The 21,886-nt window shown below is 41.4% G+C and overlaps 1 protein-coding gene across 3 annotated transcripts in view; it reads right to left on the reverse strand.

Annotated features, from left to right (window-relative positions):
• Positions 1-21,886, reverse strand: part of NEK10 (NIMA related kinase 10) — a 515,946-nt gene that overhangs the window by 303,538 nt on the left and 190,522 nt on the right. For all 3 annotated transcript variants that reach the window (XR_012244412.1, XR_012244413.1, XM_073630267.1), the window contains exon 22: positions 17,711-17,813. Coding sequence is in view for 1 of the 3 variants with exons in the window: in XM_073630267.1 (XP_073486368.1) it covers positions 17,711-17,813 (103 nt within the window). In the remaining 2 variants the exon portion in view is untranslated. The remainder of the gene's footprint in view (positions 1-17,710; positions 17,814-21,886) is intronic.

Genomic DNA, 21,886 nt, shown 5'->3' on the forward strand with positions numbered 1-21,886 from the left:
TTGCCATGTGATCAGCTGTGTCCAATCACAGCTGATCAAAGCGTAAACAGGAAGAGCCATGTATCGGCTTTTCCTCCACTCGCGCTGACGGACGCAAGTATGGTGAACCGATCGGCTGCTCTCCTGACAGGGGGGGTCTGCGCTGATTGATTATCAGTGCAGCCCCCTGAGAATGCCCACCCAGGTTCACCAGGTATGCCCACCAGGGTTGACAATCAGTGCCCATTAGAGGTGCCAATAAGTGCCCATCAATAATGCCTGCCAGTGCCTCCTCATCAGTGCTGCCTATCAGAGCCATCTATCAGTGCCACCCATCAGTGCCACCTATCAGTGCTGCCTAATAGTGCCCATTGGGGCCATCTGTAAGTGTCCATCAGTGCGGCCTTTCAGTGCCCATCAGTGTTGCCTATCAGTGCCCATCAGTGCCACCTCTGAGTGCCCATCAGTGCCACCTATCAATGCCCATCGGTGCTGCATATCAGTGCCACTTATCAGTGCCCATCAAGCCAAAATGCCAAAGCTGTCTGTTACACCACAGATTTATCAGGGATATTCAGAGGGTTATTTACTAAAATTGGAGAGTGCAAAATCTGGTGCAACTCTGCAAAGAAACCAATCAGCTTCCAGGTTTTATTGTCAAAGCTTAATTGAGGAACCTGAAGTTAGAAGCTGACTGGCTATTATACACAGCTGCACCAGATTCTGAGTGCTGTAGTTTTAGTAGAACTCCCCTAAGGCCCCATACATACTATTACAATTTCTGCAGATTTTTGTCTTCAGATTTACCAAAACCATATAGTGCAAGGACCTGCCTGATTGCATACGAATTGAAGATCTTAAGATTTGACCTCATATTATATGGTTTTGGTAAATCTGAAGACAAAAATCTGAAGAAAATCTAATAGTGTATATAGGGTCTAAAGGCCCGTACACACAATAAAAAAAAAAAACGGAAGTTAAATTTCATCCGATGAACGATCTGACAATTTTCTGATCATTAGTATGGTGCTTTTGACAGCCGATTACGAATTTTCAGACAACAAAAACTGGATGTGCAGGCTCCAAAATGTTTGCCTGATGTGAACACAAAGTCCGATTTTCGTTTTTAATTAGTACGGTTTTCGAACGAAAAAAAATCGTAAGAGCAAGGCTACGCATGCTCAAAAACTAAAGAACACATACAAAACAATTTAACACATTACATCACTTCTGACGTTGAAATCGTACGAAAATTTTCTTATGGTGAGTAACCTCTTCGCTTTCGATATGAAACTAGCATGCAACAAAAAACTGACGAAAATTCATCCAATAATCTGATCGTGTGTACAAGGCTTTATTGTTGTCCATAATGATAACCAGAAAGACACATCAGGGTCATTTCTTACTAACATGATAGCTTGTATGTTGCAAAAATGCTTTCTCGTGAACCAATTTATTCTTGATCATAAGATTCTCTGGATCAAAGCATTCCTGTCTATCCTAGCATTTACTTTTACTATTAAAGTAGATCTATGTTTACACCATATAAAGCGGGTAAAATAAGTATTGAACACGTCACCATTTTTCTAGGTAAATATATTTCTAAAAGTGCTATTGATATTACATTTTCACCACATATCGATAACAACCCATGTAATACATACATACAAAGAAGCTAAAACAAATACGTTCACAAATTAAGTTATGTGTAATAAAATGGAATGACACAGGGAAAAGGTATTGAACACATGAAGTAGGGTAGGTACAAAAAGGCATGGAAAGCTATCAGTATCAGTATCATCTATCAGTAATTGGAAATCCTGCCCCTTGTCAGTGCAAATTAATATCAGCTTGTTCAGTCTCAACTGACAGACTATAAATAAAGATGTCTCATTACCAAAGTGTCACACAAGAAACATCTCATGATGGGTAAAAGCAAAGAGCTCTCTCAAGACATTCGCAACCTTATTGTTGCAAAACATACTGATGGCATTGGTTACAGAAGGATTTGTAAATTTCTGAATGTTCCAGTGAGCACTGGAGGCCATAATCCGGAAGTGGAAAGAACTTAATTTCGCCATTAACTGGCAATGACCAGTTGCTCCTCGCAAAAGATTTCTGACAGAGGAGTGAAAAGAATATATCAGAAGGGTTGTCCAAGAACCAAGGACCACTTGTGGAGAGCTTCAGAAAGACCTGGAATTAGCAGGTACAATTGTTTTAAAGAAAACAATAAGTATTGCACTCAACCGCCATGGCCTGTATGCATGCTCAACACGCAAGACTCCATTGCTGAAGAAAAAGCATGTTGAAGCTCGTTTAAAGCGGAGTTCCACCCAAAAGTGTAACTTCCGCTTTAAGCGCTCTTCGCCACCTGACATGCCATATTTGGCATGTCATTTTTTTGGGGGGGAGTGTGTACTCTTTTTTTCGTGGGACTTCCTGTCCCACTTCCTACTTCCTATCTTCGGCCGCCTAGGCAACTCCTCCTCTCGCCCTGGGCAGCCCCTTCCTGCGCAGCAATCTTCTGGGACACAACTCAGGTCCCAGCAGATCGGCTGGCCAATAGGAGAGCGCAGTGCGACTCGCGCATGTGCAGTACGTGCCCAGCCGTGAAGCCGTAAGCTGTCATGGCCAGATACCCACAGTTACCATGACGGCGCCGAGGAGACGAGGGGGAAAGGAGCTAGCCTCCGGGCGGCCACATCGCTGGGCCGTGGGGCAGGTAAGTGTCGGTTTATTAAAAGTCAGCAACTATGCTTTTTGTAGCTGCTGATTTTTAATAAACTAAAAAACAGGTGGAACGCCGCTTTATAGTTTGCTACACAACATTTAGACAAGCCTGTGAAATACTGGAAGAAAATAGTCTGGTCAGATGAGACCAAAATTGAACTCTTTGGATGCCATAATACATACCGTTTGGAGGTCAAACGGCACAGCACATCACCCCAAAAACACTATACCAACAGTGAAGTTTGGAGGTGGGAAGATCATGGCGTGGGGCTGTTTTTCAGCATACGGTACTGGAAAACTTCAAATCATTGATGGAAGGATGAATGGAAAAATGTAGCAAGACATTCTTGATAAAAAAATCTGCTGCCATTCACTAGGATGATGAAGATGAAACGAGGGTAGACATTTCAGCAAGACAATGATCCCAAACACAAAGCAAAGGAAACTCTCAACTGGTTTCAAAGAAAGAAAATAAAGCTGCTAGAATGGGCCAGCCAATCACCTGACTGGCATCCAATAGAAAATCTATGGAAAGAACTAAAGATCACAGTTCATAGAAGAGGCCCACAGAACCTCCAAGATTTGAAGACTGTGTGGAAGAATGGGCTAAAATCACACCTGAGCAATGCAAGCAACAAAGCTTACTTTCTGTACTTATTTGTTTTGGTTTCTTTGTATGTACGGATTGCATGGGTTGTCACCGACATGTGGTGAAAATTTCATGTCAATAGCACCTTTAGAAATATACTTAGAATACGTAGAAAAATGATGATGTGTTCAATACTTATTTTACCTGCTGTACTTTCATTTTATAACATCAGCAAAGTAATAGCAAAACAAACCATAGGTAATGTTGACAATGTTGGCAATAAGCTTACTTGATATACAGTGGGGACGGAATGTATTCAGACCCCCTTACATTTTTCATTCTTTGTTATATTGCAGCCATTTGCTAAAATCATTTTGGTTCTTTTTTTTTCCTCATTAATGTACACACAGCAACCCATATTGACAGAAAACACAGAATTGTTGACATTTTTGCAGATTTATTAAAAAAGAAAAACTGAAATATCACATGATCCTAAGTATTCAGACCCTTTGCTCAGTATTTAGTAGAAGCACCCTTTTGATCTAATACAGCCATGAGTCTTTTCGGGAAAGATGCAACAAGTTTTTCACACCTGGATTTGGGGATCCTCTGCCATTCTTCCTTGCAGATCTTCTCCAGTTCTGTCAGGTTGGATGGTAAACATTGGTGGATAGCCATTTTTAGGTCTCTCCAGAGATACTCAATTGGGTTTAAGTCAGGGCTCTCGCTGGACCATTCAAGAACAGTCACGGAGTTGTTGTGAAGCCACTCTTTCGTTATTTTAGCTGTGTGCTTAGGGTCATTGTCTTGGAGGGTAAACCTTCGGCCCAGTCTGAGGTCCTGAGCTCTCTGGAGAAGGTTGTCGTGCAGGATATCCCTGTACTTGGCCGCATCCATCTTTTAATAGATTGCAACCAGTCATCCTGTCCCTGTAGATGAAAAACACCCCCGCGGCATGATGCTGCCACCACCATGCTTCACTGTTGGGACTGTATTGGACAGGCAATGAGCAGTGCCTGGTTTTCTCCACACATACCGATTAGAATTAAGGTCAAAAAGTTCTATCTTGGTCTCATCAGACCAGAGAATCTTATTTCTTACCATCTTGGAGTCCTTCAGGTGTTTTTTAGCAAACTCCATGCGGGCTTTCATGTGTCTTGCACCGAGGAGAGGCTTCCGTCGGGCCACCCTGCCATAAAGCCCCGACTGGTGGAGGGCTGCAGTGATGGTTGACTTTCTACAACTTTCTCTCATCTCGCAACTGCATCTCTGGAGCTCAGCCACAGTGATCTTTGGCTTCTTCTTTACCTCTCACCAAGGCTCTTCTCCCCCGATAGCTCAGTTTGGCCAGACGGCCAGCTCTAGGAAGGGTTCTGGTCATCCCAAACGTCTTCCATTTAAGGATTATGGAGGTCACTGTGCTCTTAGGAACCTTAAGTGCAGCAGAATTTTTTTGGTAACCTTGCTCTGACATGCACTGTGAGCTGTAAGGTCTTATATAGACAGGTGTGTGGCTTTCTTAATCAGGTCCAATCAGTATAATCAAACACAGCTGGACTCAAATGAAGGTGTAGAACTATCTCAAGGATGATCAGAAGAAATGGACAGCACCTGAGTTAAATATATGACACATATGTGTCACAGCAAAGGGTCTGAATACTTAGGACCATGTGATATTTTAGTTTTTCTTTTTTAATAAATCTGCAAAAATGTCAACAATTCTGTGTTTTTCTGTCAATATGGGGTGCTGTGTGTACATTAATGAGGAAAAAAAATGAACTTTAATGATTTTAGCAAATGGCTGCAATAAAACAAAGAGTGAAAAATTTAAGGGGGTCTGAATACTATCCGTCCCTACTGTATCTCCTTTTATGTTGTGAGTTCTGCCTCCCTGCTGGCCACCTCTTTCCACAACTTCCTGGATTCCCTGCATGCTTTGCAGCTTCTCCTCTGCTGCTTACTTTTAATTTCTAAGGACTACATATCCCATGGAACCTTGCTGCCTGCAAGCAGTGATTACTGTACTGACTCCGCCTCCTGAAATTCCTCCACTCAGCTCCTCTGTAAATCAGAAGGCAGCCTCTGTGAAATGTGTGATATAGTAGTGCCTACTCACAGGACATAGTGAATGCGTGTCAGAAGGAATAAAGGAAGTAAATGCGTAGGAATCTTTACAAAGTAAGTTTACAAACTTTAAAGGAGTTGTAAACCTCTGTGTTTTTTTCACCTTAATGCATCCTATGCATTAGGTGAAAAAACATCTGTCAGTGACCGGCCCCCCAGCCCCCCGTTTCACTTACCTGAACCCTCGAACTTGACCCACGGGGACGTGCTGTCTCTCTGCCCGGGGTTCTCGGCTCTTGATTGGATAGATTGATAGCAGCACTGCCATTGGCTCCCACTGCTGTCAATCAAATCCAATGACGCAAGCGACGGGGGGTGCGGACGAGTCCTGCATTCGGCCTCTATGGACTGCGCCCGCAAGGTAACCCCCTCAAGGAAGCGCCTCTCCGAGGGGGTTATCAGATTTGGGGGGGAGCCGCCGAAGGACCCCAGAAGGACAAGTTCGGGGCCACTCTGTGCAAATGAGCTGCACAGTGGAGGTAAATATGATATGTTTGTTATTCTAAAAAAATAAAAAATTACCTTTACAATCACTTTAAGTTCATTCAGATTACTCGAAATATAATGTGGAAATTAATATATGGTTTTACATTTTGACCCTAGATATGTTTTAAAGGATGAGTGTGGGGATCAAAAAAATTAAACATATACTCACCTCTATCGCTGTGATGCTGCAGCTGTCCCCACCTGCTCCAAACCTGAGAACTAATGCCTCGTTTCCACTGAGCGGATCGGTTCGGGTCGGTACGGTTTGAATGGTCTAGGATGGTCCGGTCTATTCTGGTGAGCGTTTCCACTGCAAGTGGGACCACAAGGGGCCATACAGGGTTTAGAAAAAATGCCTCAGCATAGCACAGCAGAGGGTTTTCTGTCAGCCAATCAGTGGAATGTATCGTAGCTCCGCCCTAACAGAACCGTTCCATTTTCTATGGCCCCCACATCTGAAGCAGGACCCTGAATGGAGCGGTTCAGTTCGGTTGTATGAGCCGCTTTCATAATGGAAACACCCAAAATAGCGCACTGTACCGAACCGTTCCGCTCAGTGGAAACGAGGCATAAGTGATCACATGACTGCTGATCGCCAGTTCTAGGTCTGCCCTGAGTCACTGCTCTCTGCTCTTCCCTCCAATGCTCTTGAAGGGTGGGATGGGGAGGACAAGAGCAGCTTGGCTTAGGCTCTCAGTGGCTTTTTGGGATCCTTCCAGAGCCTGGAGCTGCTCTGTGAAGTCAGTCGACAGCTTGAACTCACTTTCCGCTGATTCTTACCCAGAAGAGAAGTATGACCAAATAAGCTTTGGACACACTTCTCCTTATTTAATATTACTAGGGGGTGGCACATAATATAAGACAGGGTATGAAATGGACAAAACTTGGAAAGCTCATTTAACAAGTAAGTATGTTGTTTCCTAATATATTCTTCAAGGATAAACATGGGATATTTTGTAAAACTTGTTTATGGATAAACATTGCTAGTAATTACTAGATGTCTATTATATTCCTAATTAGAAAATTCACATCACATACAGTAGGTTTCATTACTCAAGCAAATATGAATTAGTATAGTATTAAAGTAGAATTTTTCAAGTTTATAAATTTATGTAATGCTACCGCATATTTCTCTCGTATTTTGGTTCAAGCTAATGCATATTATTACAACACTCAAACTAAGTACTGTAAATAACAAGTACTTGAAAACTGTACAAAAGCATATAAAACCCAGCTGGAAAGTACATAGCTCACTAACAGCATGGTTACTTCCTATTTGTGAAAAATGATAGGATGCGAAGAAGTCCATGCTTCTCAAACCACAATAAACTTCTGATGATGCAAGAGAAGAACAAGAGTGCCACATAGTGGAAAGACAAGAGAATGACAGCACTGAAAAGGTATTCTGTACAATTTGTAATTTGAAAAAGCGTTCATGTGTAATACTTTACTACAGCAGTATTTTTCATTGACAGATGTTTCAACATATTGCAGGCCACAGTCCAATGGCTTAGTTCTCATATGTCCCTGAAAGTGACACTAAACATTATCTTTATTCTCCAAAAATAAACCGTACACATCTACTACGTAATGGTCCTGTAATATTTTTTTCATGAAATTATTTTAATGTGTTTTTCTGCCTCCTTGACACATCCTCTTTGAGCTCCCAAACCTCTCTTTTCCCCCCTTGCTTCTGCTTGATTGCAGCAAGCAGTGTGCATTAGTTGTAGTCATGGTCCATGGTCCCTAGTCAATACCAGAAGCAAGCAAGAGAGGGTGGCTAGGGTTCTACGTATAAAGGGACCATGGAGAATATATGTAGATATCCTCTAACAAAGGGGTAGGCAACCTTAAAGAGGTGGAGATCTAGCTGAACAACATGGGAGAAGTTAATGGGACAAGTAAATGGGGCCACTCTGCAAGCGCCCTGTAACTGCATGCTCCTGCGGGGTCTAAAGAGGGTTAAAGCAGGTGGTGAGAAAGCAACACAACGCTGCCTGCTTTAACCCCTTGTTTGCTGTACTGCAAAAGGTTCCAGGGCACTTGCAGAGTGGCCTCATTCACTTTAATGGGTCATGCTTGTCAGGTGCTACACCCACCAACCATGACAGAGCGTATAACTCCTGCTGCGGCTGTGACATGTGTACACCCCACTGCAGCGAAAGGGGGTGCGGTTGAGGCAGGGGTGGTAAAAATGGGTCTTAAATATGGGGTTTTACCACCCCCCAAACTACAAATGTAAATGAACCCTCACTGTTCTGAGCCCCTCATAAGGCTGCTTTAACACTGATGTGCTGCCGTTTACCAGCATCACGGGTGCAGCGCAGTGCATTTGTGACTTTCTCTGGTTAGTTGCGCTTTACCTTAGACTTCTATTATATCCTGCAGGTGTGGTGCACCAAAACTCCTGCATTCAGAAAGTGCACCAAAACCACAGGATATAATAGAAGTCAATGGCTAAGCACAAGAAAGCTGCAGGTACACTGCCCTGCACCTGCGGTGTGGGTAAAGTGCAGTGCATCAGTGTAAAAGCAGCCCTATACTATTATGCCTGGTGTATTGCTTCACACTGACATGAAGATCTCTTCTTTCCTGCTGCTGGCACCACTCTGGAGACCACTGCCTGGCATAAGAGATGGAGTGCAGTTGGTATAATTCCGCATGAGACAGGAGCCAGCACTACAGAGGAGGCATTGGGGTTTATTTACTAAAGACAAATCCACTTTGCACTACAAGTGCACTTGGAAGTGCAATCGCTGTAGATCTGAGGGGAACATGCAAGGAAAATAAAAAACAGCATTTTGGCTTGCACATGATTGGATGATAAAATCAACAGATCTTCCCCTCATTTCAGATCTTCCCCTCATATCTATAGCGACTGCACTTCCAAGTGCACTTGCAGTGCACTTGTAGTGCAGAGTGGATACATACTTAGAATATCATTTTTTTAAACCAGAGTTTGTGTTGTCAAGTTGTGTTGACACAGATTACATTTATCTAGTTCTGGTGTTTAAATATTGTCAAGTCAGCCAGTCATGTCTAATGGTTCTAATGCAATCATGTCAGCTAACAAAATGATGTATTCCTTAATTAGGCATTAATTAAGAGTACAATTCTAGATGCATGTGTTAAAAGGTGGGTCTACCCAAAAGTGATGTTAGCTATAGGTGTAGCCTGGTGGGTCGGATCAATCAGGGGTTGCCTGTCCATTAAGGGTGCCCCCCCATCCATGTATCCACCCCCCATGCAGGATGCCGGATGCATGGATTCCATTGGAGGGTGGAAGGGAGCCCACCCAGGTGTATTACAATAGCGAAGATATATTCGCTACTGAAAAACTGATCCTCCTCCCAGCCAATCAGGAAGTGATTGGTTGAAAGGACAGGCGATCGGATTGGACGCCTAGGAGGAGGAGGGGACGCATGGTGGAACCCAACGTAATGCAGAGGAGGAGAAAACCTCATGAAAGCCGCTGCCCGTTGCCCGTCTGCAACCTAGATGGGGTAAGTGCGAGGCTGAATGACTGACCAACCGACCGACACCGCCTGCTAGTCGGGTGACCCAACCGACTGGTGGGGGGTTGCCGTCGGCCGACCAATAGTTGGTCCGGGGGGGAGGTGGATGTTTATGCAATCCCATCCACCTTTGCATGTTCCACTGCCTCCTGCTGCAGTATTAACCTCCCTGGCGGTATTCCCGAGTCTGGCTCGGGGTAGATTTTCAGTACCAAAAGCGGTAATCCCGAGCCAGACTCAGGATCGCATCACAGGATCCAGGAATAGCTTACTTACCTTGTCCCCAGGATCCTGCGATGTTTCCCAGCAGTGTGAGCGAGCCGTCCTCCGCTCGATCTTTCAATGTGCCCAGGCTCTGTTCCCTGCGAGTGTTGCGACGCATGGGGACGGAGAACGGCGCCAAATTCAAAAAGTAAAACACACAATACATATACAGTACACTGTAATCTTACAGATTACATTACTTTATCTATTTATTTCAACTCCCTTTGTCCCTAGTGGTTTCTCCAGTGCCCTGCATGCAGTTTTATATTATAAAAACTGTTCTTTTTGCATGGAAACTGGAGATTGTCCATAGCAACCAAAACTGTCCCTTTACATCAAAAGTAGGTTTAGACCAGCTAGAAAACAGCGATAATAAATTAGAATCACTTGCAGAATTGAGAGATAGTGATTTGTGGGAAAATTCGTCATCAAACACTGAAAGTAATGACAGCGACAATTCTGCAACTGAGCAAATTTCAGTGTTTTAGATTTGATTACATTATTGAATCATTTTTATTATTATTATATTATTATTTCTTATAATTATTTATAGTTATTTATTATATTATAATTTATGATTTAGTGTTTCAAACTTTATCATACCCGGGATGTCTACTAGACTCTTGTTTGGACAGATTTAAGTGTGTTATTCCTAAGAATTACAGGCCTACAATATAGAACGCCAAATTTCCATGCAAAATAATGGTACCGCTTTCAGCACCAAAAATCTGAAATAATCATACCGCCAGGGAGGTTAAAAAAATGCTGCTCTATTTTAGAAGACCAGGCCTTTTTCTGACACTTTTTCTGACACTTTTTGTTTAGAGGTAAAAAAAAAATTTTTTTGATAGAAAATTACTTAGAACCCCCAAACATTATAAATATTTTTTAGCAGAGGTCCTATAGAATAAAATGTGGGTTTTGCAATTTTTTATATCACACGGTATTTGTGCGAGTTTCTGGGAAAAAATACACTAAAATTAATTTTAATGCACACAAACACAATATAATACCAAATTTTTGGTAAAATATAAAAGATAGTTTATACGCTGAGTAAACATGTCACACTTTAAAATTGCGCATGCTTGTGGAAGGGTGACAAACTACAGTACTTAAAAATCACCATAAGCGAAGTTTTAAAAGCCTTTACAGGTTACCAGTTTAGAGTTACAGAGGAGGTCTGGTGCTGGAACAATTGTTCTCGTTCTGAAATTTGCGGCAATACTTCACATGTGTGGTACAATCACCGTTTGTGTGCTGTGCACTCTGTACACAGCACACCCCTAAACCCTGCACTCTGTATGTAGCGCACCCCTAAACCCTGCACTCTGTATGTAGCACACCTCTGAATTATGCACTCTGTACATAATGCACTCATGAACCCTGCACTCCTAAATCCCAAATACACCCAGCCCATTGAGGGCAACTTTACTGCTGATGTGGCCCACGATGAAATCGAATTTGACACCCCTGCCCTAGCTCATTAAGTCCATATACAAGGGTTATTTTGTAATTATTGCTGGTACTGGCAGTGGACAATAATTATGGGCTAAGTCTTTATCTGTGCCTGTGTATATTTAGTAGTTGTTATGGAATGCCTAAATACAGATAATTAGTACTGACCTGTAGAAGTAAATGCTGGAGTTAAGCTAGAAGCTGAGCTGGGCTTATGCCCTAAACCCCTTACCACAGGTGGAGGGAAAGAAGGGGGGGTATGGGGAACCTTCCCAACCAGTGGGGAGCATTCCTGGCCAGCAGGACAAAATTATTACTGCTAGCAGCTATAGCAGCTATTGCTCAAAAGCAAAAAATACGACAGGCTGGTTGTACCCAAGTTGATCGATGAATCGATGGATCGACTTGGGTACAATCAGCCTACCCATACACAGATCAATGTTCAGCCGTTCCCTGCTAAACCAGCTGAATTTCGAGCCATGTTGGGCCGGCTTTAGAACCTGTAAAGAGAAAGCTATTACTGTACATCTCTCAAGTCATATTGACAAAGGTGAATCGTTAGCCAAGATTTGATGTTTAGGATATTTTTTTGTCATCCAATCAGTGTGTACTATAAACGTAACACAGTTCTGGAACAATCCTGTCAGCTAATATAGTTAAGTATCATGCATTCAATTCTGATTTTCATGGTATGGTCTTGGTAGATACACTGGGGGAGATTTACTAAAACTGGAAAGTGCAAAATCTGGTGCAACTGTGCATGGTAGCCAGTCAGCTTCTAAGTTGGTCTTTGTCAAGAAGGCTCCATGCACACTGGAGCTCATAAACGGCTGTTTTTTGGAGTTTGGGCGTTTTTTTCAACAGCCCATAAACTCCACTCTATGTTATCCTATGTGTCCATGCACACACATGGAGGTTTTTTAGCTTTTATCAGCAGTGGAGTTTATGGGCTGTTCTCTGAACGCCATAAAATCGCCTTCAAAGTGCCGTTTTTCTGACCACAAAAAATGCTAAAAACCGCCAAACGCTGATAAAGGCTCATAAACGATAGTACAAACGCTATTAAAAGCGAGTTTTTCAACCACCGTTTTCTGCCAGCAATATGGTGTCCAGAAAAAGCTTTTTTGAGCTCCAGTGTGCATGGAGCCTTAAGCTTTGACAATAAAACCTGGAAGATGATTTCTATACAGAGCTATACCAGATTTTGCATGCTCCAGTTTTAGTAAATAACGCCACTGTCAAGATTTTACCATCAATTAAAATATTATTATTGTTAAAGTGATTGTAAAGTCTTGTTTAAAATAAAAATAACAAACATGTTATACTTACCTGCTCTGTACAGTGGTTTTGCAAAGGGTAGCCTGGATCCTCCTCTTCTGTGCTCCTGGACCCTCCCTCCTGTTGCGTGACCCCACAGCAAGCAGCTTGCTATGGGGGCATAAAAGCCGAGTCACAGTTCCTTGTGTCCATTCAGGCACGGAGCTACGACCCGACCCATCCCCTCTCTCTCATGATTGGCTGACTGACTTTGATTGACAGCTGTGGCAGCTAATGGCACCGCTGCTGCATCTCAGCCAATCAGGAGGAGAGTACCGGATGGCTAAGACACTTGTAGAGATCGCTAGAGAGAGATGGGGCTCAGGTAAGTATTAGGGGTGCTGGGGAGGCTGCTACACACAGAAGGTTTTTTTATCTTAATGCATTAATGCATTAAGATAAAAACCTTCTGCCTTTACAACTCCTTTAAGTATTCATGCATCATGCTGTGTGCTAGCACACAGGTCTAGGTGGAGATATCAAGGATGTTTATTTATATGCATACAGCCTCAGCTGTAAATCACGTACCTTTTAAAATTAGTGTTCAATACATGTAATTCATTGTGGAATAGATATAAGCCCTGTTCTACGTATTCATTTTCTGTGTCTGAACAGTGAAAGCGCACATGGTGTAAATTGATTACCTTTGGGCAATAAGAGGTCCTAGAATTTTACTAGCCGATAAAGAGATATGACAGCATTAAACCATGCATCTAGTATAAAAAACATTCATAATGTAACAAATAATGCTGCAGGGCTTTAAATCACTTTATGCAATAAAAAAAAATGAAAATCATGGTCTAGCTTTATATCTATTGCACACAATAACACAGTTTTTCTAAGAAATGTATATTCATTTTGTACATTTATTTTCACCTGGTGATCCAGCTAGTTGTAACACACATTTCCGGTCCTAGGGTGTGGCCACTCCACTGGAGGAGCGACCAAAACTTTTTATCAGCAGCATTGTCAGTCTGGGAAGAGTGTTGTGTTAGATGGACTAGCAAATTTAGATGGACTTAGCTAAAAAATGTAATTCTAACACCTGCTAACACTTTTTAAGAAATTACAGAAATATTTTTTTCTTTTAGGATAATGGGAAAGGAATAAAAGCTGATCATTGTAAGCACATTTGTCAGTGTTAAATGGTTAGTCTCAATCCTCTAACTGTCACTTTTGCTGAACAGCAACTTAAAAATAACAGATTTACTTGCAGGGTGAACAGGTGAAAAAGGGGAAAGAGCTATAAAAATTTAAAATGAATGCAGCTACAATGTTTCTAAGTATTCCAATTAAGCTGCAATATAATACTGTTTTGGTTTTGAGGTTTAATACAGTTTAGCTACATTCTTGTCAGATAAATAAAAAGCAGCGCTTATGAAAAGTCCACGTTCTCCTGTTTCCTCCTGTTTTACAAAGTCTGCCTTTAACAGTACTCAATAGCACAAACTGAAATGTACATACACAAGGCTCCACCTGAGGCATGTGAAAGGAATTTATTTCCTCTACTCTTTTTTTAGCTAACCCATAGTGCTCTGGGAATCATATATTAAATGTGTATTTGTAAAACAAAGATCATATTTACAGTACAAAACAAGGACATCAAGAAACCCACCCTCGGATATGCTAGCAGCCATTATTGAAGAGCATGCATGCTCTTTTGCAAGGATGCAATTAAATAGTATTATAATCAATAAACTGTGACTATTCAAAAATATCTCCCTTTCTGATTTTACTCCCAAAATTTGCATCTATAACTTACTCACTTGTACATAACCCAAAGTATAATTTGAGTTTAATAGTCTTGTAAACGCATAACATTGATCAAAATGAGTCTTAGAATAATTAATTACAATTCATTTTTCAACACAGAAAAAACAGTATATTATAATTATAATTGTAGCTCATATTTAGCCCTCTAGTTTTGTGACAGATTTTCTTTAGTCTGTGAATCAACTCAATTATGCATTCTGCCATTTTCCTGGGACCATATAACATTTTCCTATACAATGATATGCAAATCTGGCAATCTGCAGAGAGATTCTAAAAATCTAAAACCTGCAGGCTGAGCACTCATGTGCATCAGAGCAACGCAGGAGAATTCAGGGATCAACAATCAAATAGCATAGCATTTATTAAAGTGCCTAATATAAGAAATGTCTGTTTTACTCCACAGCAACCATTTCTATTTAAAACTGTACTGGACAATTACAACTCCAGAATAAAATTTTGGATCGGCTTAGTTCTTGTGAGATGATATAGCTAGCCCTTATTTTACATTTATTTAAACCCTCTAGAATCAAATATACATATGTAAAGGGTCAGTAATAAAACAAACCATTAAAACACTATAAACATTATAACACTTTGGTTTCAAGAAAAATAAATCTATCCAAGTATAGTAACTCAAAAAGTACCTTCACTTAATATAAGCTTCCTACAAATCTCCAACTTTTTTATTTTTTTTGCTGGCTATGGGATTTGTAGTGTGCATAGAGCTGTGCACATGACAATAACTAATATGCGCAACTCATTCCAAACGGGAATGAGGTGCAAAAGGAAAGGTTTGGGAACTCACAGAGGATGTAACAAAGAGGCAGATAAACACAGCAAAATAATGTTGTGAAATCAATGTTTCCCTATGAGAGCTGTCTTAACTGGTCCAACACAAGTCGGTCCGACTTTGATCCTACTTCAGGCCATTGAATATCACTGAAGTCGTATCAAAGTCGGATTGCCGTCCTAACTGATCCGATTTTGGCATGCAACTCTGCCAATCTTGCTCTGATGATCTTGAAGGGGAACTCCACGCCAAATAAAAAAATAAAAAAAACGGCATGGGTTCCCCCTCCAAGAACATACCAGGCCCTTTGGTCTGGTATGGATTCTAAGGGGAACTCCCACGCTGAAAAAATGGCATGGGGTCCCCCCAAAATTCCATACCAGACCCTTATCCGAGCACACAGCCCGGCAGGTCAGGAAAGGGGGTGGGGACGAGCGAGCGCCCCCCCCCCTCCTGAACCGTACCAGGCCGCATGCCCTCAACATGGGGGGGTGCTTTAGGGGCAAAGGGGGCCATTAATGGGTTTCCCATGTTTTTAAACTTTTATGTATAACGGCAACAGAAATGTTTACAATAAATCTGAAGCAATTTTACCCTATGAGAAGTCCGTCCTTCTCTTTCTTTCTCCTCCACCAACAATCTTGCTATCGGAGTCACTAGTGACACCGGTACGAGGAAAGGATACTGGAGAGCGGCCGGAGGATACTCCTGGTCTATGGGTGACCATTAAGCGATCTTAACTCCTTTTGTTATACAACAAGTGGGTCCACTCCATTTGGTGAGTGGGGACTTATATCACACACATGGTGAATTGGTGGCACTAAAGTGGATATTGTAGCTGAAGAAATCATTATGGCACATTAACACATGTCATGTTGACTTGTCATGTCGAACATCACACCTATTTGGGACTGAGGACTTATTATTTTTCACTATTTGAATCTACTTTTTTTTATAGTTGCACTACAGTGAATTACATTATACTTCATTCATTTGATTTGCATTTTGCAAGCGCTGCTTTAACACATGGAGCTAATACTCCTGTGGGTTAATTTTTGAAGTGCTTTTTACTTGCCTGCTAGGGAGCTTTTTTTTAGATTGGACATTGACCTGAACATGCAGAGCTTAGTGTACAATCTGAGCATGCCATGGGTGCCAGTATGAATTAACTTCCATGAGCATGAGCTGGATTAACATCATCACAGAAGGAGAATAAATATGGCTGAAGACTCCTAACCCAAAAGAAGACCGGGAAAGTGGCACAGGAAATCGAGGATGTTGCATCGTTGGAGGGGAGTAAGTGCAGCAGATTTTAGTATTGGACCTTTCAGTAACTTTACAAGTCTGCATGAATAATTGCAGTATTTACAGGTCACATAATGCAGTGCCAGACTAGTACCATCTTTTATCATTAAAGAGCAGTCCTTGAGCTCCAGTCAAATGACTTTTCATATGCGAATAATGTCATCAGTTTAGTGCAAGTAGGAGGAAGTATTTTATCAGTCCCCCACCCTGTAACCCTGAATCAGAGGATACAGCGAAGGGCAGATTTGTATCTGACATTTTATGAATCTAAGGCAGGCCATACGCGGTGAAAATTTATTTCCTGCAACCACGATTTGCAGGAAAGTAATTTGCTCGATTCCCCCATTAACACAGACAGTGCTGACAGGGGAATCCCTTCTGTCAAGCCATTGTCTGAAGATTATACCAGCCGCTAGCGATAATCGCAAGTAAAATCTGTCAGGCTGATTGTACCTATGTTGATCGATCAACTTGGTATATTCAGCCTGCCCATACATGGTTTAGCAGGAACCGGCCGAGATTCCAACTGTCTATGGCCAGGATAAGTCAAAGAAGTAGATGCTGATGGTGGATAATGCCTGAACATAGATTACATTCCCCTTCTGGAGAGAAAATCAGATAAGGGCATAGTCAGGGGAAGTCCTGTAAACTCTGTGACAAGTAAAAAATATCTGCAAGGGTTACACTTAAGCAGAGTACACACTATTCGTTTTTGAACAAAAAAAACTGTCAGCTCTGGTCGGAAACCGCTGTACTAACCATGCAAGGTTAGTTCAACTATCTCCCCCGCTGAGCTGTTGTGTACTGACAGGGGGACAGCCCCGAGCCAAAACACTCCAATCAGTGTTCTCTGCCATTGGCTGAGAGAGCTAATCAGGAGTCGGCTGGCTGCTGGTTTTCTAGTATGCATGTCCAACATAAGTCAGCCGACATACCTGGCGTTTTTTTTGAACCGGCAGGTGTCTCCCAGCATTCAGGCCCATGTGTACCCGGCTTTAAAAATTACATAGCATGCGTTAAAAGTATATAGGTCCACTTTAATTTACAAAATAGTTTTTTTCTTCAAAGAATCGTTGTGATGAGAAAACAAATCTGAATATTGTGTTTGCTGCATTTTTAGTTTAATAATATTAAGAGCTATAACTAGTAAGTGAGATAAGGAAGTGAGATAATTACATTGATTTCATTTTGCATGACTTGTGAACCTAGGTGTTCCCCTGCTGCAATTTCTGTTTGCATGTTTTTAACTGTATAGAACCGGTATAGAACAATGCACCCAGATATAATAAATTCCATCCATGTAGACAGCTGATATGCTGTTAATGGGCTGGACAATAAACAAAATACAATATATTTATATTTGGCTGCATGGATACTTACTGACAGTTACTTTATCTCTTTCCCCCAGCATGATGTTGTTTGGTGATAAATCTCTGTGTACAATCCATTTTTCTTTGTGTAAATATCGCAGTGCTAAACATAACTGCAATGAAGAAGAAAGTTATATTTAGAATGATATTCCCTTAAAAGTTTGTGATATGTTTATTTGCTCATGAAAAATAGAAAAACCCCATTGCTACAGTCTATGGAAGTGTAATTAATAAAGTAACACTGAACGATATCCTTATTCTACAAAAATGATCCATACACATCCACTACTTCAAGTAGATATCGAAAACGAAGCTTAGGTTTTCAGATGAATACAGCCTTAATGACATCATATTTTCCATCTAACAATTTCAGTTCGACACCACAAGGCAAAGTCGGGGACAGCATGCCTTTCTAAGAGAATGATCTTGGGTGGGAGTTATCAGATGATGAACAACTAAACATTAATGCTTAGGTGCATAAAGGACCATTAAATGTTTTGATCCAAGAAAATGGATACAAACTTAGGTCACGTTGGTACAGGACACCTATGCATAAAATATCTCCCACAATTTTGAATCACTATTGGCATCGTGAGCAGAAAGAAGGCTCACTGATTCACATTTGGCAGTCCTGCCTGGAGATTTTGCGGTTTTGGCAAGGAGTGCATACAACAGTGGTGGAGGTCTCCCTACTACCAGTAGAATTCTCCCCAGTTCAATCCTTCTTCACCTCCATCTGGAACAAAAGTATACGAAAACTTAAGCATGCTGGACACATTTTCAAATGACACTTAGCTACTAGTCTTTCCTCAGGAATTAGAGGGCTTTCCCTACTTTCGGGATATACTCTAGAAGGTCACAGCTGTTCTGTATTTCCCAAATCATTTTGATTCTTTGTCTGTTAGGGCTGCAGTAAATGGGCACCCTTGTTAGTCATGGTAAACTATAATAAGAAGCATTTGATACCCTAACAGTCTCTGGGGCACTATGCCTAACAGGTGGTATCTCACTATACCTTCTCGGGGCATGCTCCTCCATATCCATTTCAAAGCCCTCTAAATCCCCTTTAAACACCCCCCCCTCTTTGTTTTTTTTTTTCCATTTCTTCCTCCTTTGTTCTTCTTCTTCTCTTTTGCTGACACTTAGGACATGCATGACTTATACAAGACCTAGCCCACCTACTGGATAACAGTCTGATACATTATAGGGCATAGCTTGCCCCTCTCCCTCCGCAGACGATGTACTTGTGCTCTCTGGTTGCTGGGCTTGAAAGCTGAGCCAGACGGCCAAAGGACAGGTGACAGGCTACCGATGTGTGGTATCTAGTAAGTTCATGCTCCCGCCCCCCTCCCAGGGGTTTGTCTCTACAACACCAGGAATCACATTGCTGAACCCTGTACAGTTAATTGTTTATATCTTCTGTTTTGTATCTTTCTCTTGATGTATGCTGAGATGATTGTACACCACTCTACAATGATCAGAAGTGTGGAAGATTTGTATAATTTCTAAGAACAGTAATGCAGACCCTCTTGGTTGCTAGATTCAAATTGTACATACGGCCTAAAAATCTAACTTTGTTGAGAAATAAGCCCCAATCTCAGACATTTAACCCTACCTACTGTCATACAACTGTCAAATGCCAGAACTTTTATTTGGTTTTAGCACTCCTGGCATTTACCAGTTGAATGATGGTTTGAGGCTTAGTTTAGGATGGGGCTGGGCTTAATCTTGACATGACCAGAAGTCAAGGTTCGCTGTACAGCTTAGGTCTAAGAACAAAAAATGTAAAATATGTATCCCTGCGCTGTTATGACATGGTCGCTGGCACAGATAAGTAATATACCTAACTTAAAAACAGTATTCAAAAAAATTGTGCAGCGCCAAACAAAAAGTGAAAAGAATAAAGTCCTTTCAGCAGAACCATGAAAGCTCATGCAAAGAATCCTCATAGAATGATGAAAGATGTAAAAGCAAATCCAGTGTATTAGTGTACAATAACATCAACTGGTATATCTTGAGGTGAAGAAAAGTGATCCAATGAAGTGCTCCGAGATCAGCCAAAGCACCCCAGTGAAATGATTAGTCACCAGAAAGGAAGGGTGCTGTTACAGCAGCAAACACATATTCAGTAAGTGTCGGTCATCCAGTAAGATGGGCTGTCCAGTGACTCTCCTCAACAGGATAATGCTAAGATAGATAAAGCTTGCCAAGAGCCAGATAAAATCGTCATACTGTAGTAGCTTTATTTCAGTTGCATCCACATTAAGAGCCAGAATGTAAGAAACAATCCTTGCATTCAGTGCCGCTGCCAACCCTGAATCGGACAGCGGCGTGACGTCTGCACTAGAATCTCCCCCCACAATGCGTTTTATCCAATAGGATGTTATCAAGGGGTCCCCTAGTGTCAGATCTTAACCATGTTTATGTAGCTTCACAAATCTGCTCCACTCGCAGTGCTCAATTAAAGCGGGGGTCCACCTATCTATCGTTTTTTTTTTTTTTTTGAGTTCATTCACAAACTTTTCTTCTCAGCATTACATACTCACATATTGTGTGTAATATGTGCGCCTGTGTCAGATTTCATCGGAAAGAATAACTTATATTATTCACTGCAGGCGGTTTCCATCTTCATTGTGGGCATTTGAAGCCCACAAGCATTTATTTCCTGGATGTGGTGAATGCTGTGCTCCCAGCATTCACCGCTCATTCCCGCACATGCTCAGTGGCATCCTGGGAAGCCTGAGACTAGCTCCCAGGAGTCTGGGAGAGGCTAGAAACACTCCTACTCCCACGGGAGGAGAACCAGGAAGTGCAAAGAAGAATAGAAAAATAAAAAGTAATTACGGCGATTAAAATTTTTTTAAACGGCATGTCAGCATCTAGGCAAGGAAGAGAATACATACAGATATTGTTCAAAATTTGGGTGGAACCCCGCTTTAAGATAAAATGAGAACCGGAAGTGTTCCGTCAGCCATTTTGCCTGTGATTCAGAGCCGGAAGTAGTTATACCGTCATAAAATCATAGATCTATGGAGCAGGAAATGGTCCGGACGCCATTTTAATGGAGACAGGGACGTGTCTGGATCAATATAGGACAGACACCATCCCAGATGATTAGGATAGCGGTGTCTCCTGTCATATCAAACAATCTAGTTCCTGCTGGAAAGAGGTAAATAAATAACTGGAAAAGGAACCAAAAAATATTATTACAGCAATATTAACATGCCGACCGGAGAGCAGTATTGATCCGCCACTCATAAATACAAAAAAGTATAAAAATGAATGTCTATGTAAAACATAAAGCTACTACACTCTGAGGATTTTATCTGGCTCCTGACAAGCTTTATTTATCTTAGCCTTATCCTGTTAAGGAGTGTCACTGGACAGCCCATCTTACTGGATGACCGATACTTACTGAATGTGTGTTTGCTGCTATAACTGTAGCCATGCTTTCTAGTGAGTGTTAATTTCACTGGGATGTGGTGGCTGATCTCGGAGCACTTTATTGGATCACTTTTCTTCACCTCAAGATATACCAGTAAATGTTATTGTACACTAATACACTGGATTTGCTTTCACGACTTTCATCCTTCTATGAGGAGTCTATGCATGAGCTTTCATAGTTCTTCTGAAAGGACTTTATAAAATATTTTTTTTGGGACTTCATATTTTTTTGAACTTTATTCTTTTCACTTTTTATCACTGATTGTCATATGTAATTGTTTGGCGCTACACAATTTTTTGAAAAAGCACAAAAATGTTTTATTTGAACATGAAAACAGCTATTTGCAGAAACCACATCGTACCTTGTATTTCAGCACTGGTGTTACTTAAACTGGTTGTAAACCCCAGTCATGGAATTTGAGCAAGGCACATATATCTGTAGTGTTTACCTATCTCTCTCCAAAGTTCTAAGTGTAGTTTCTCTCTGGTGCTTCCTTCCTCTGTTATCAGCATGAGTAACTTCTGAGATAACTTTGTGTCAGGAGGAGGGGAAAGAGCTCAGAACGGAGGATGTCTATTCACAACACCGTCTTTAGCTGTGTGGAGGGGGGGTGTGCCTTTCCTCCAATCAGCTCTCACACACTGTTACAGTGTGCAGTCTCTCTGTCCCCTGCTTTGTGCTGATGACTGATGCTGAAAGTTTTAACATGATTTGCACCTTTCAAAGGGTGTAGAAAAGAGG

Source organism: Aquarana catesbeiana, linkage group LG05 (assembly GCF_042186555.1).
Source record: "Aquarana catesbeiana isolate 2022-GZ linkage group LG05, ASM4218655v1, whole genome shotgun sequence".
Lineage (NCBI taxonomy): Eukaryota > Metazoa > Chordata > Amphibia > Anura > Ranidae > Aquarana > Aquarana catesbeiana.